Source organism: Bemisia tabaci, chromosome 2, assembly GCF_918797505.1.
Source record: "Bemisia tabaci chromosome 2, PGI_BMITA_v3".
NCBI classification, from domain to species: Eukaryota; Metazoa; Arthropoda; class Insecta; order Hemiptera; family Aleyrodidae; genus Bemisia; species Bemisia tabaci.
This window is the reverse complement of record NC_092794.1, coordinates 30,154,681-30,169,991: the sequence shown is the minus strand read 5'-3', so window position 1 is coordinate 30,169,991 and position 15,311 is coordinate 30,154,681. Positions and strand designations below refer to the sequence as shown.

The 15,311-nt window shown below is 40.5% G+C and overlaps 1 protein-coding gene across 4 annotated transcripts in view; it reads left to right on the top strand.

The window, feature by feature from the left end:
- Nucleotides 1–925: 925 nt before the first annotated feature.
- Nucleotides 926–15,311, top strand: part of LOC109039983 (uncharacterized) — a 28,563-nt gene continuing 14,177 nt past the window's right edge. For 3 of the 4 annotated variants that reach the window (XR_002009783.2, XR_002009784.2, XM_072297116.1), the window contains exon 1: nt 927–1,323. Coding sequence is in view for 2 of the 4 variants with exons in the window: in XM_072297116.1 (XP_072153217.1) it covers nt 1,282–1,323 (42 nt within the window). In the remaining 2 variants the exon portion in view is untranslated. Of the gene's footprint in view, nt 1,324–15,311 lie in introns of all 4 variants that reach the window. The other variant, XM_019055728.2, reaches the window with a different exon arrangement.

Below are 15,311 nucleotides of genomic sequence, written 5' to 3'. Positions count from 1 at the left end.
CACAAAAATGAGTAAATTTATGCAAAAACTAAGTCAAATACGTGCTTTATAAACGATGGTTCGTAACAGTTGTATTAATAAATCGCTCTGGATAATTGAAATTCATAGGTTGGCTGCATTCCTGAGCCCTAACTTTATTCGCGGAGGCATCGGTGAAGGCCTGATGGATTTTCGGAGTTTCACATCTGTCTATACTCTCGCTATACAGGTACTCTAAATATGACGAAGTCTTTTCTAATATTTCAGTATTTTTCTCCCTCAACGTGTAATTAATGCTAGAATATCTTTCCGAAAAATAGTACATAATGGGAACATAATTAGAACATTACATACATAAATAGAATTTACATTCATAGAATTACATAATTAGAAGTATGAAATAATCTCTTTTTTTTCTCTGACGGTCTTCTGCATAAGGTGACTCATTCAAATTTAGCGCCAGAGACGTGATATCAGTGCTGCTCTCTGCGCAAGCATGACGTTCCCAGCCAGGTTGTGTGGTTGTGTGCTTCTGTGCTCTTTGGCAGGGACCAGTTCTATAGGACCCTGGACTCCCGGAAGAGTCAATGTAAAAATTCGTGAGCAGGTACTAGTGCTGCTGTCGCGCGTAGGATCCTCGCAACTCACTGCTGTTATCAGTTGTTGGACTTTATTAAAATCCGTAGGATCGCGTATAACTGCAAAAAATCGAATTTTTCACCGTACTAATACAAGCAACGGGCTCTTCCTAGTCGAAAGGGGTCGAAAAACGCCAAAAATATACTTATTTTTCAAGAATTCAGCCGCCTTATGTGTTATTTTTCAATCTCCGGCTTAACCTCACTTTTGGAGCGGGCGATGGATGAGTCGAGGTTCGGGGGGAAGGATCCTCTGAGTTGATAGGATCCTACGCGAGAATGCGCTGCAATCACCCGCTCACAACAGAACGGCGTCCTATAGAACTCGTCCCTGTCTTTGGCAAGTGGGACAGGCGAAATTATCGGATCTGCAGCTAGTTGTGGGTTTTGACCGTTAAAATCTCAGTAGTTAACTTTAAATTAGGTTTTTTTCGAGGAAAATTTCAGAGTGCTGAAAAAGTGCTGAAATTTGATAAGGCTGAGTGCTGATTTTTGAAAATTCCATCTGGGAACCCCGCATTGTCTAGGTCATTGTCTGCATTTGTCTGCTCGTCTGCTCATTACACTCTGCTCTCGCTCTGGAACTGTTCAAGTGTTAATTTTCCTCTTTTCTACAGCGAAAGACTAACCCAAGACCTAATAGGCTAATGTAAGGTCCTACAATATGCCAACTACACGGAGCAGCTCAAAGAACAATTGTCCAGAGGTATTCTATCATCATTATCCTTGTAGACCTTTAGACCTCTTCTCTCGGAGATGTTTCTTCGTAACAATTTTAACATATGTTATCACAACACCTCACAGACGAGAATGAAAACGATTTCATCTCTCATCATAGATTGCGCTATACTTTCCTGCAGTGATTTTTTCAATATGACACGCTAATGGTGATTAGTCATGGTTTCTGGCGTGCGTTTTGTCACATCGCATAGGTAATAAATCTTGGCAGATTTTGAATTTTTAACCAAATCAGGAACGATAGCCCTTGGGTCTGAGCTTTAAGAATAGATCTAAACCAAAAAAAAAAAACCAACAACTGGATAACTGTATGGAATGCTAGGTTCTTTTCATGGTACTCTATTTTTTTCCAAAACAGATCCTGCTTTTATTTCTCTGAATTTGGCCAATTTTCTGGTTTAGACTGATTTTTCAGACTTAGGTGAAGGTATTAATGTTCTCTTTGTGGCTGATGATTCAAAATCTGCCACATTTTTTTATTTTATTGATGCGATATATTGCACCCCAATTCTACCACGCCAGAAGCCGTGACGAATCACCTTTATGAAAAATCTTATCCCAGAGCCTTCAAGGTTACAATAGATCTACTCGAACTTTGGCATCTCTGACTTAGTTATTGCAATGATGTTAAGTAATTGGATTGCATTTTGCAAAGACGAACCAAGAGCATTCTAATGTCGCTAATATTGTGCAACCATTTTTACCTTGCAAAGATAAACTGATTATCTCAACAAGTTTTATCTTCACTTCCAATAAACTACTAATTTACGTCGAAAAATACCTTTTCCAAAATTTTCAATCACAGCTGAAAAAAATTTTTTGGAGCTCTAATTGTTGCCTACGAAAATTAGAGAGGCCAGAACCACCACTCTATGATGTCAGCTAGTTGATGAAACTCAGCAGCGGTTTAACATGTGTTCTTACGGGAGAACGCATGTTCCGTTTGTGCTAATATTTTCAGGGGTTGAGCTGATGCAAAATTTCATAAGAACCCTTTCGAAAGAAGATAAAATTTCACATTAGAAAACTGCCTTGTTCACAAATTACATTGTCTGATAATTGAGGAAATAAAAGCTAAACACAACCAAGTACCGATAATCATTACCCCACTAAGATTCTAATGTGCCGCTCATGCAACTTTGGCCGATCGACGGCAGCTCTGATTGGTTAACACGGCGATTACTGTACTGGTTTGATGTCACGAAACCAAGTAGTTACGGCCTCTCCATTCTTGTAGGCAACGCTCTTATGAGTACCAGTACAAGACTGAGGGGGGGAGAGTGATCAGCTCAGGCAGCTTGCGTTGGAATATTAAGTTGAGGTCATGCCATTAGATCTATGACATTTTGCGTCTTTGTATACCTCATCATTAGATCACATTCGTCAGTGAACCCAACTTGACATCCCGCAAAATCTAAGACGGCATCAAAACGCTGTTATGAATATGATGCAAGGCATGACACATAAGTGTGATTCTTACGCTGTCTACCGTCGTTAATGAACTACTCGCATTACAAAACAAGGAAAACCGGGAAAAAATTATTATCAGGCAGGTTGGAGATGCAAGCGCATTCAGACTCCACCGCCTGCTCCCAAACGTGGAAAAACACAGAACCCTAAAATGGGCGTATTTATGAGAAGAAACCCCAAGAAATGGTCCATACTCATGGGCTGACAAGCAAAAGGCATCTGAAGAAATTCTAGAAAAGATAACCACAGTGGATATCGGAATAACGACATATCGGGCATAACGACATAAACTGGTCAGTCCCGGCTGAAATCCCATTCATTCAATGTATTTATGTATCGGTTATAACGACATATCGGTCATAGCGACGGAGTTTTCGCGTCCTAACAGATGTGGTGATCGGTTATAACAACCTGAGCGATAGCAACAGAGGCCGAAGAGGAGAGGATCTCCAGGGGCGTAGCTAGGAAATTTCTCTGGGGGGGGGGGGGGGGGTATGGGACCACCTCTCGTGGTGAAGAGAGCGGGGGAGGGTGAGGAATGAAGAATCCCGTTTTTCTGGGGGGGGGGGGGGGGCACGAGATTTCTGGGGGGGGGGGGGGCACGAGATTTCTGGGGGGGGGGGCAGGCCCACCCCAGGACCCCCTAGTTATGCCCATGAGGATCTCGTTTCCAGACGCCCTAGAAGCTATCACAGTTCAAAAATTCCTAATTTTGAACCCGAATGGAACGATTCCACTTCATCACAATCTTTACATTTGGCCCATAGAGCGTTAGAAAAAGGGTACGCGAACACAATCGTACAGGAAAAATAATGGAGGGTATGGATTCGATCGACATGAATCGATCGAAAAATGAAAACGTGAATCGATCGACATGAATCGATCGACACCGATTCGATCGACAAATTGTTAAAAAACCGGTGTCGATTCGATCGACATGCATTTACGAGCCACAAAAACAGCCTAACTTGACTTTTTCAGCGCCTTGACTCGAAATTCCCGCCAAAAAGGCGAAAAATCGCATTTTCTCAAAAACGGCCCCATCACAGATTTCGCGGTTTGTTGTTCCTCAATCAGTAGGCCTTCTGGTTGACATTTCCGCAAAAATATCGCGGGTGGTATGTTGACCGCATTAAAAGTGTTAAAAACGTACCGTACGCACTGCACACTGTATTATATTTGCACTACATATACGCAATACCGAGGAAGTATAACAATTTTAATTTGAATAATAGTCCGTGATTTTTTTGGAGGGTATGGATTCGATCGACATGAATCGATCGAAAAATGAAAACGTGAATCGATCGACACCGATTCGATCGACAAATTGTTAAAAAACCGGTGTCGATTCGATCGACATGAATCGATCGAAAAATGAAAACGTGAATCGATTGACACCGATTCGATCGACAAATTATTAAAAAACCGGTGTCGATTCGATCGACATGAATCGATCGAAAAATGAAAACGTGAATCGATCGACACCGATTCGATCGACAAATTGTTAAAAAACCGGTGTCGATTCGATCGACATGAATCGATCGAAAAATGAAAACGTGAATCGATCTGACACCGATTCGATCGACAAATTATTAAAAAACCGGTGTCGATTCGATCGACATGAATCGATCGAAAAATGAAAACGTGAATCGATCGACATGAATCGATCGACACCGATTCGATCGACAGTTAATTCAAAAACACCCGGATCGATTCGATCGACATGAATGGATCGAAAAATCAAAACGTGAATCGATCGACACCGATTCGATCGACAAAATTCGATCGACTCACGGATTTGTCGATCCATTCACGGGTTTGTCGATCGATTCACGGGTTTGTCGATCGACTCACGGGTTTGTCGATCGACTCACGGGCTTGTCGATCGATTCACGGGGTTTGTCGATCCATTCACGGTTATCGATCGAATCGGTGTCGATCGATTCACGTCGATCGATTCACGTTTTGATTTTTCGATCCATTCATGTCGATCAAATCGATCCGGGTGTTTTTGAATTAACTGTCGATCGAATCGGTGTCGATCGATTTATGTCGATCGATTCACGTTTTCATTTTTCGATCGATTCATGTCGATCGAATCGACACCGGTTTTTTAATAATTTGTCGATCGAATCGGTGTCGATCGATTCACGTTTTCATTTTTCGATCGATTCATGTCGATCGAATCGACACCGGTTTTTTAACAATTTGTCGATCGAATCGGTGTCGATCGATTCACGTCGATCGATTCACGTTTTCATTTTTCGATCGATTGATATCAGCCTGAATTAGTCTGACTCAGGGTAATTTATGAAACATAGGCTGACGTCAGGTTGATTCAATTTTACTAGGGATGTCACGTAAACATTTAAAAAATTCACCCTCCTGCCTTTCAAATCTGGCCGCCATCTTGGCATTTGGAGCTATCCCTTTGACTTGGGTGCTTTTATGATTTCATAAATGAAATCTACGACCAAAATTACATAAGAAATGGTACCTCACTTGCCTTATTATCACGCGAACTTTTTAAAAATCCACCCTCTTGTCTTTCAAAATTGGCTGCCATCTTGTATTTGTGGTACTCCCTTTTGACCGGGGGACTTTTTTGACTTCGTATCTGAAATCTACGACCGAAATTACATTGGAATTGACACCTCACATGACACTGTATGCGTATTTTTAAAAAAAAATCGAACTCCCAGAGGCCTTATTATGGCCGCTTTTTTGAACTTTTGGCCATTTGGGGGAAGTTCCGGGATCGAACCGTGGTAAACTTTTGATATATTGTTCAATAGGACCTCCTGAAGACGTTGACATGGGATAAGTATGTTAAGCAATTTGTTCCGGGTTAACCCTCTTTTTTTCGGATTTCTCCTCGACTAACCCCCCAAAAACCCAAAAGTCGTGGATTTAAGGATAAGAATTTTGGGCAATATGCACGAGTAGCTATATACTGGCACTTGATTGACTAAAAATGTATAGGATATGCATTTACGAGCCACAAAAACAGCCTAACTTGACTTTTTCAGCGCCTTGACTCGAAATTCCCGCCAAAAAGGCGAAAAATCGCATTTTCTCAAAAACGGCCCCATCACAGATTTCGCGGTTTGTTGTTCCTCAATCAGTAGGCCTTCTGGTTGACATTTCCGCAAAAATATCGCGGGTGGTATGTTGACCGCATTAAAAGTGTTTAAAACGTACCGACGTACCGTGCGTGCATGTAATCTCAATATTATAACATACATTGTATTTACATATTCAAACAAATTGTTTTAATTAAAATTAGTCCTAGAATAATAAAATAAAAAAATAAACGAATGAAATAAATATTCATTTCAAATAAAATTAGATATAGCTAACAAACGAAGGTGTTACTGAAGAGATGATAATGAATCTGCAGCAGAATTCACCGGGCCCTGGAATCCCACCTACAGCACAGTCTTGTTCTCAAAGTACGTGCGTAACCATTTCACTGTCGGTTATAACGACTATCGGCTATAACGACCGAATAAGGCCGATCCCTTCAAGGTCGTTATATCTGATATCCACTGTGTAAATATTTGCATGATACAATTGCTAATCCTGCACTACTTTTTCGTCTGATAGGCAGAAAAACGCTATAAAATATAGAGGCCCCACAGAGCAAACAAACTTGATGTTAACCTTGTGTAACTAAAGCAGACAATATTTGCAGCACCACGCATAAGAAAAACGTTTCGTAATAGAGAGGTTACATTATTTTAGTGTTAAATATAGCCTACTGCACAAAATTTCTGAAGTCTGTTCTATCCGAGGGGTGACGCTCATTTTGCTCGAGAGAAAAGACCACAATGTTATAAGCCTATTATCACACAAAATGTCGTTTTGTAACAATGGTGCCAGAATTGCATTGCATTTAGCAAAATTAAAAAAATTGCAAAGGAAGGGGTATCGATAAGGGCCTTTTTTGGCCCCTCCTAGAATCTGGAAAATGCGGGTTTTCCAAGTTGACTCGGTGTAGCTTACGGAAATAATCATGATTCAGCCCATAGGCCACTAGATACGTGTTAAACGGTTGCCGAAACATAGGTCTGCAGGCGTATTTTAGCGAAAATCCGTGTTTTTCTATCACTCCGAGGCTGTTTTGACACCGAGCGCATTGTCTAACTAAAACGAGCTTTTAGATATGTTATTAAGGAGGCTTTAGGACACATTTTAACCCTGGTTTGGTTTTAGTTAGATAATGCGCTCATAGTTAAAAAAAAACTTTTTCAAAAGTCGACGTTCAAGTGACATCCTCAAAAATATTAGGGGACACGTCTCTCCAACTGTATCCACGCTACGTATATTATCGAGGGCAGTTATCAAGCCTTGTTAAACCCTTACAAGGAGATTTGCTTTAATTGTAGCCCAAAAAAAACCTAACGACGTAATTCTCTAATATTTTTGAGGATGTCACTGGAACGTCGACTTTTGAAAAAGTTTTTTTTAACTATGAGCGCATTATCTAACTAAAACCAAACCAGGGTTAAAATGTGTCCTAAAGCCTCCTTAATAACATATCTAAAAGCTCGTTTTAGTTAGACAATGCGCTCGGTGTCAAAACAGCCTCGGAGTGATAGAAAAACACGGGTTTTCGCTAAAATACGCCTGCAGACCTATGTTTAGGCAACCGTTTAACACGTATCCAGTGGCCTATGGGCTGAATCATGATTATTTCCGTAAGCTACACTGAGTCAACTTGGAAAACCCGCATTTTCCAGATTCTAGGAGGGGGCCAAAAAAGGCCCTTATCGATACCCCTCCTTTCGACATTGGAGGTTGCAGTCTGGCCCCGCCTTTGCTGGCTACTCCGCGGGCAGCATCATCCCCCCCCCCCCCTCCAACGTTACACTAGAATCACCTGTATGGTTGCCTAGGATTTTTCAATCTGCGCGCACGATTTCCTGAAAACAAGACCCATTTTAAACATTAATCGCAAGTATCTCTGCGAAAAATATCGTAGACTTCCACTGTAGCTCATAAGTGTCGTTTTTCATCCTCTTTTTGAAATTGTTCCCCATGTAAATCGAAGCGACCGAGTCCCGATTAGGGCATCAGGCCTAAAATCGCGATATATCTCGAAAATTGGAAGCTCGAAATATTCTAAATTTTAAAATATTTGTACAATATTATTTCCGGAAGCTTCAATTTTCAATGGAAAATAAATATTCAGACAATATTTTTTAGCCAACCGAGGATTTCAAAGGTTGCCATAATATTGTTTCAAGTTTTTTTTTTTTTTTTTTTAAAGAGGAGCTCAGAAGACGCAACCTCAAACTTGTTTTTCGTGGATTAAAATGCGAAAAATATCGGTAAAAATTATTGTGGCTTATGCGTAGTAAATACTTCAAAAAATGCAAAAATCTAAAATTACTGAACAAGCTCATTGACAAAATTTGGAAAAATTGCAATTTTTCGAAACTCGGCTAGGAATTCGAGTTTCCCGTCGAAAAATACCCCCTATATACAACTAAGATTCACCACGATAGATCGAGCGGTCCAAGATAGCATTTTAGGCCACATCCGCCATCTTGGATTTTCTAATTTTCAAAATTTGACTAGAAATTCGAGTTTCCCATCGATAAATACCCCCTGCTACCAAAAATCAGCAAGATCGATCGAACAGGAGCCGAGATAGCATTTTAGGCCACATCCGCCATCTTGGATTTTTGAATTTTTAAAATTTGACCAGAAATATTCGAGTTTCCCGTTCAAAAATACCCCCCCGTCACCGAAAATCAGCAATATCGATCTAACAGGAGCCGAGATAGCATTTTAGGCCACATCCGCCATCTTGGATTTTTGAATTTTCAAATTTTGACTAGAAATTCGAGTTTCCCGTCGTTAAATACCCTCCAGTACTAAAAATCAGCAAGATCGATGAAACAGGAGCCGAGAATGCCGCGATAGTTTTGCCATCCTGCCTATAGTTCCGAATTGCAAAATGGGAAATCCGAGTTTCGCATTACGCAATAGGGAATTATGGTGTAGGTCCTTATTACAAAATGAACTTCGCGTGATCCTGCGACGGCAAATTTTTGCGGGGTCGCTGAATCGGGATAAAAATCGTTTTTGAGGATTTTCTTTTTCTCAATAGTAAGTAAATACCCTCCTGATACGGAATTCATCATAAAAAAAAATCGAAAATTTGACTCTAGTTCCTTATTGCGTAACGCTGTTCAATTTGCGTGCGACCTTTTCTACCGATGGGCCATCGTCAAATGAGGTCAAATTTTTTTAATAACACTTGCGGCGGGGAGGGATGGAGCGGTCGCAAAATTACTAAATAGTGAGCGTTCGGATGGTAGGATCCGAACTCGTAGCTCAAAGACGGATGGACATAGAGATGGAAAATTTGACATGAGACCTCTTATTCATATAGTCTATGTGGTAAAAGCTTGGTAAAACAGGTAAATAATGATTCTCTGATATCTACTGTATGACATTGTGACAACAGAATCCGCTTATCACTACCGGATGGTCGAGGAAAAAAGGGTAAACCCAGCGGTTTCGCGCGCATCTTACAAGGGGGGCGGCACCCGATTCCCTCCCGAGATTCCCTCCCGAATCCGATTCCCTCCCGCTAATGACCTCTAATCAAATGAAGCGGCAACGTCGCACTAATCATTCAACTTACCATTTCCAGAGAGATGCGCTGTTTCCCGTGAGTGTTGCAGGAAATTAGTTTATATTCACAAAATTATGATGATTTGATGAAGAAAGTGGGCTAGGTTGATAGAAAGTTCCCGAAGTCTTATTTCATATACAGGGTGTTTCAGACCACCCGCACCAGGCCTTTTTCTCGGTTGGTTTAGGTCGTAAGAAGTCGGAGACCGCGGGGTTGAATAGGGAATTGACCCCAGGGAATCCGAATTTCGTGGTCCCGAAACCCCCCCATCCCCCCTTGGGGGGTAAAGGGGGGGGGTCACGATGCTAAAAGTCACGGTTCCCGACCGAATTGCGGATAGATCGCATCAGAATTGAAAAGCACGGACAATTTCACGTGAAATTGACCCCTAAAAATCCACAATCGGACCATCCAAGGCCCAAAAGTGACCCCCTAAAGACAGTACCCCCCTCCATAATTTCTCTTTGGTCTCAAAATTGACGTAAATTCTCCAGAAAAAGACGGTTTCCCAGGTAATCGACCTCGAGAAATCCAAATTTCATGGTCCCGAAGCTCCTCTAGCCTCCCTTGGGGGGTAAACGGGGTGGCCCAATTTTAAAAATCGGGGCTCCTTTCCGAATCGCAAATCGATTGCATCCAAATTGAGGAGCAGAACACATTTACATCTTAAGTGACTCCTCTCAAGATTCCTCTTTGGTCGCAAAATTGACGTCGATTCCCCAGAAAAAGTCGGTTTCCTATGAAATCGACCCCGAGGAGCTCAGGAAACATGAAATTTCGAGTCCTCGGGGTCGATTACATGGGAAACCGTCTTATTTTGGAGAATCGACGTCAATTTTGCGACCAAAGAGGAATCTTGAGAAATTTTTGGGGGGAGCAAAGCCCCCCTCCTCAGGGAGTTACTTTCTGCCGTTCAGGGGGTTTATTAGAACTCTTAGGAGTCACTTAAGATGTAAATGTGTTCTGCTCCTCAATTTGGATGCAATCGATTTGCGATTCGGAAAGGAGCCCCGATTTTTAAAATTGGGCCACCCCGTTTACCCCCCAAGGGAGGCTAGAGGAGCTTCGGGACCATGAAATTTGGATTTCTCGAGGTCGATTACCTGGGAAACCGTCTTTTTCTGGAGAATTTACGTCAATTTTGAGACCAAAGAGAAATTATGGAGGGGGGTACTGTCCCCCTCTTTAGAAGGTCACTTTTGGGCCTTGGATGGTCCGATTGTGGATTTTTAGGGGTCAATTTCACGTGAAATTTTCCGTGCTTTTCAATTCTGATGCGATCTATCCGCAATTCGGTCGGGAACCGTGACTTTTAGCATCGTGACCCCCCCCCCCCTTTACCCCCCAAGGGGGGATGGGGGGGTTTCGGGACCACGAAATTCGGATTCCTTGGGGTCAATTCCCTATTCAACCCCGCGGTCTCCGACTTCTTACGACCTAAACCAACCGAGAAAAAGGCCTGGTACGGGTGGTCTGAAACACCCTGTATGTGTTCATATGCATGTTGTATGTAGTTTTTCTGTGAACATCCGGCAGCCATGAAGAGGGTTATAGAAGGGGGAGAGGGTTCTCAAATTTTGTTTTATGCTTACACATGAAATAGACTTTGGAAACTTTCTATCAACCTAGCCCACTTTCTTCATCAAGTCATCATAATTTTGTGAATATACCCTAATTTTCCTGAAACACTCACGGGAAACAGCACATCTCTCTGGAAATGGTAAGTTGAATGATTAATGCGACGTTGCCGCCTCATTTTATTAAAGGTCATTAGCGAGAGGGAATCGGAAACGGACTTGGGCAGTGGTCATTAGCGAGAGGGAATCGGATCCGGGAGGGAATCGGGTGCCGCCCTACAATGGGCCTGTTGCATGCAAGAGATACAGCCGCGCGAATAGACTTTTTCAGGGTTAAATGACACGAAAATTACGATGGTCACATTAAAAAAGTCTGAAATACACTCCTTACTGCGCAATTTGCGTTGTTAGGAACGCGCTTTTTCAAATTTCCCGCGTCTGGGGGCAGTTTTCTAACCACCGGAAACGAGCAAACGGCGGGCTCGGTGATTTCCGGAAGATGCCGAGTCGTTGTTGTTGTTGTTGTTATTTTTTCCTTCAGTTTGTTTACAAACCCAACGTGATCTCCTATAGTGGTCCATATACGCTTTATGCGGTAACCAAATCGATCAACTTTTAAATATCCAACGCAATCCTTCTACATTTCATTTCACGATGTCACGAGCTCCGATTTTTAGGCTATGTTGTCAGTTTTAGTTGACCGGAAATAGCCGCGAGTTGCTGTTAATTGTTTCCGTTAGAAAACTGCCCCCAGACGCGGGAAATTTGAAAAAGCGGGTTCCTAACAACACAAATTGCGCATTAAGGAGTGTATTTCAGACTTTTTTAATGTGACCATCGTAATTTTCGTGTCATTTAACCTCTATAAAGTCTATTCGCACGGCTGTATCTCTTGCATGCAACAGGCCCATTACCTCTAGTTCAGTATTGTTTACGTTCAGCTTTTCAATGAAAGTGCGTATGTGTCGCAGGCAAATAGTGAAATCAGGCATTTTGTCAAATGCCTAGGCAGATAGTTAAATTTTGACTGTTTGCACAATTGTGTGAATTTATGGCAAAGAGCTCGCGAGTTTTCAATATTTTTGGAAAAATAACTCATCAAACCTACGGACTCTTTTTGTCTCTACCTCTTCAATTCCTTCTCATATTTTTAAATGTTCACTTTCTCAAAATTCTGTTTTTTATAACATGCTAAAAATTTCGAGATGAGTGTCTGTTCAGGAGCTAAAAATCGTTTAAAATACAATTGCGTAATGCAAATTTTTATCGAGAATTTTTTCTTCCAGGAGCAATTAAGTAACTTTTCTAAAATTAGGAAAAGAATCAAAATTTCAATCTACGTTAGAATATTTTAATATTTGCCTAGACATTTGACAAAATTCCTGGTTTTACTATTTGCCTGCGACATATGCAGTGACAGGTACACGCTACATCTGCAGGCTTATTGGCAGTCATTATTTATGGGAAGTAGTCCCTTTTTACATATATATTACTATAATTAGAAGTTTGATTGTCTGGCATGTATATGCTGTTGTCAAATCGTTCAGTAAAATGGGCATTTTCCATGAAGATGCTTAAATAAGATAGTGTCTGAATATGTGCCGGGCTGTGTCGGGCTAAAAATGAAGGATTTTCGTAAACTAGAACTCAACCGCAAGATTCTCCCGCAAAATTTTTTTACCCATATTCACCCTTTGAATTTCTGCGAATTTTTGAAATTGAGCTTTGTTTTCAAGCAAAAATCACGTACTTCCGAATTTTTGATCCTATATAGTTTTCAAGTCAGTAATGTGAGCCTCAGCATTAAATGGAAGTCTTATGACACTTCTGGAGTTCTTTGTATGTGATTCATATAGATTTGATGTGCGACGTTGCCAAATTTATGTCAATTTTTATAGAGTGTGCCACTATATTACGCTGGAAAATTCCTAAACGAAGTAGTTTCTGAATATGTGCCGGGCTGTGTCGGGCTAAAAATGAAGGATTTTCGTAAACTAGAACTCAACCGCAAGATTCTCCCGCAAAATTTTTTTACCCATATTCACCCTTTGAATTTCTGCGAATTTTTGAAATTGAGCTTTGTTTTCAAGCAAAAATCACGTACTTCCGAATTTTTGATCCTATATAGTTTTCAAGTCAGTAATGTGAGCCTCAGCATTAAATGGAAGTCTTATGACACTTCTGGAGTTCTTTGTATGTGATTCACGTAGATTTGATGTGCGACGTTGCCAAATTTATGTCAATTTTTATAGAGTGTGCCACTATATTACGCTGGAAAATTCCTAAACGAAGTAGTTTCTGAATATGTGCCGGGCTATGTCGGGCTAAAAATGAAGGATTTTCGTAAACTAGAACTCAACCGCAAGATTCTCCCGCAAAATTTTTTTACCCATATTCACCCTTTGAATTTCTGCGAATTTTTGAAATTGAGCTTTGTTTTCAAGCAAAAATCACGTACTTCCGAATTTTTGATCCTATATAGTTTTCAAGTCAGTAATGTGAGCCTCAGCATTAAATGGAAGTCTTATGACACTTCTGGAGTTCTTTGTATGTGATTCACGTAGATTTGATGTGCGACGTTGCCAAATTCACGTCAATTTTTATAGTGTGCCACTATATTACGCTGGAAAATTCCTAAACGAAGTAGTTTCTGAATATGTGCCGGGCTGTGTCGGGCTAAAAATGAAGGATTTTCGTAAACTAGAACTCAACCGCAAGATTCTCCCGCAAAATTTTTTTACCCATATTCACCCTTTGAATTTCTGCGAATTTTTGAAATTGAGCTTTGTTTTCAAGCAAAAATCACGTACTTCCGAATTTTTGATCCTATATAGTTTTCAAGTCAGTAATGTGAGCCTCAGCATTAAATGGAAGTCTTATGACACTTCTGGAGTTCTTTGTATGTGATTCACGTAGATTTGATGTGCGACGTTGCCAAATTTATGTCAATTTTTATAGAGTGTGCCACTATATTACGCTGGAAAATTCCTAAACGAAGTAGTTTCTGAATATGTGCCGGGCTGTGTCGGGCTAAAAATGAAGGATTTTCGTAAACTAGAACTCAACCGCAAGATTCTCCCGCAAAATTTTTTTACCCATATTCACCCTTTGAATTTCTGCGAATTTTTGAAATTGAGCTTTGTTTTCAAGCAAAAATCACGTACTTCCGAATTTTTGATCCTATATAGTTTTCAAGTCAGTAATGTGAGCCTCAGCATTAAATGGAAGTCTTATGACACTTCTGGAGTTCTTTGTATGTGATTCACGTAGATTTGATGTGCGACGTTGCCAAATTCACGTCAATTTTTATAGTGTGCCACTATATTACGCTGGAAAATTCCTAAACGAAGTAGTTTCTGAATATGTGCCGGGCTGTGTCGGGCTAAAAATGAAGGATTTTCGTAAACTAGAACTCAACCGCAAGATTCTCCCGCAAATTTTTTTTACCCATATTCACCCTTTGAATTTCTGCGAATTTTTGAAATTGAGCTTTGTTTTCAAGCAAAAATCACGTACTTCCGAATTTTTGATCCTATATAGTTTTCAAGTCAGTAATGTGAGCCTCAGCATTAAATGGAAGTCTTATGACACTTCTGGAGTTCTTTGTATGTGATTCACGTAGATTTGATGTGCGACGTTGCCAAATTCACGTCAATTTTTATAGTGTGCCACTATATTACGCTGGAAAATTCCTAAACGAAGTAGTTTCTGAATATGTGCCGGGCTGTGTCGGGCTAAAAATGAAGGATTTTCGTAAACTAGAACTCAACCGCAAGATTCTCCCGCAAAATTTTTTTACCCATATTCACCCTTTGAATTTCTGCGAATTTTTGAAATTGAGCTTTGTTTTCAAGCAAAAATCACGTACTTCCGAATTTTTGATCCTATATAGTTTTCAAGTCAGTAATGTGAGCCTCAGCATTAAATGGAAGTCTTACGACACTTCTGGAGTTCTTTGTATGTGATTCATATAGATTTGATGTGCGACGTTGCCAAATTTATGTCAATTTTTATAGAGTGTGCCACTATATTACGCTGGAAAATTCCTAAACGAAGTAGTTTCTGAATATGTGCCTACATTGAAAAATTTGTCCGTAATTTAGGCTCTTTTCGGACTAAATATGGATCCTTACTGACACTGTGAACCCTTCCTGAATAATTTTGTTCGTCCTTTCATTGCATGTTAAAATTTATAACTGGTATTATAGTTATTGTTTCAGATAATTGTAGACAGATTTTCAGACTTGTTCCTTTTTGTTT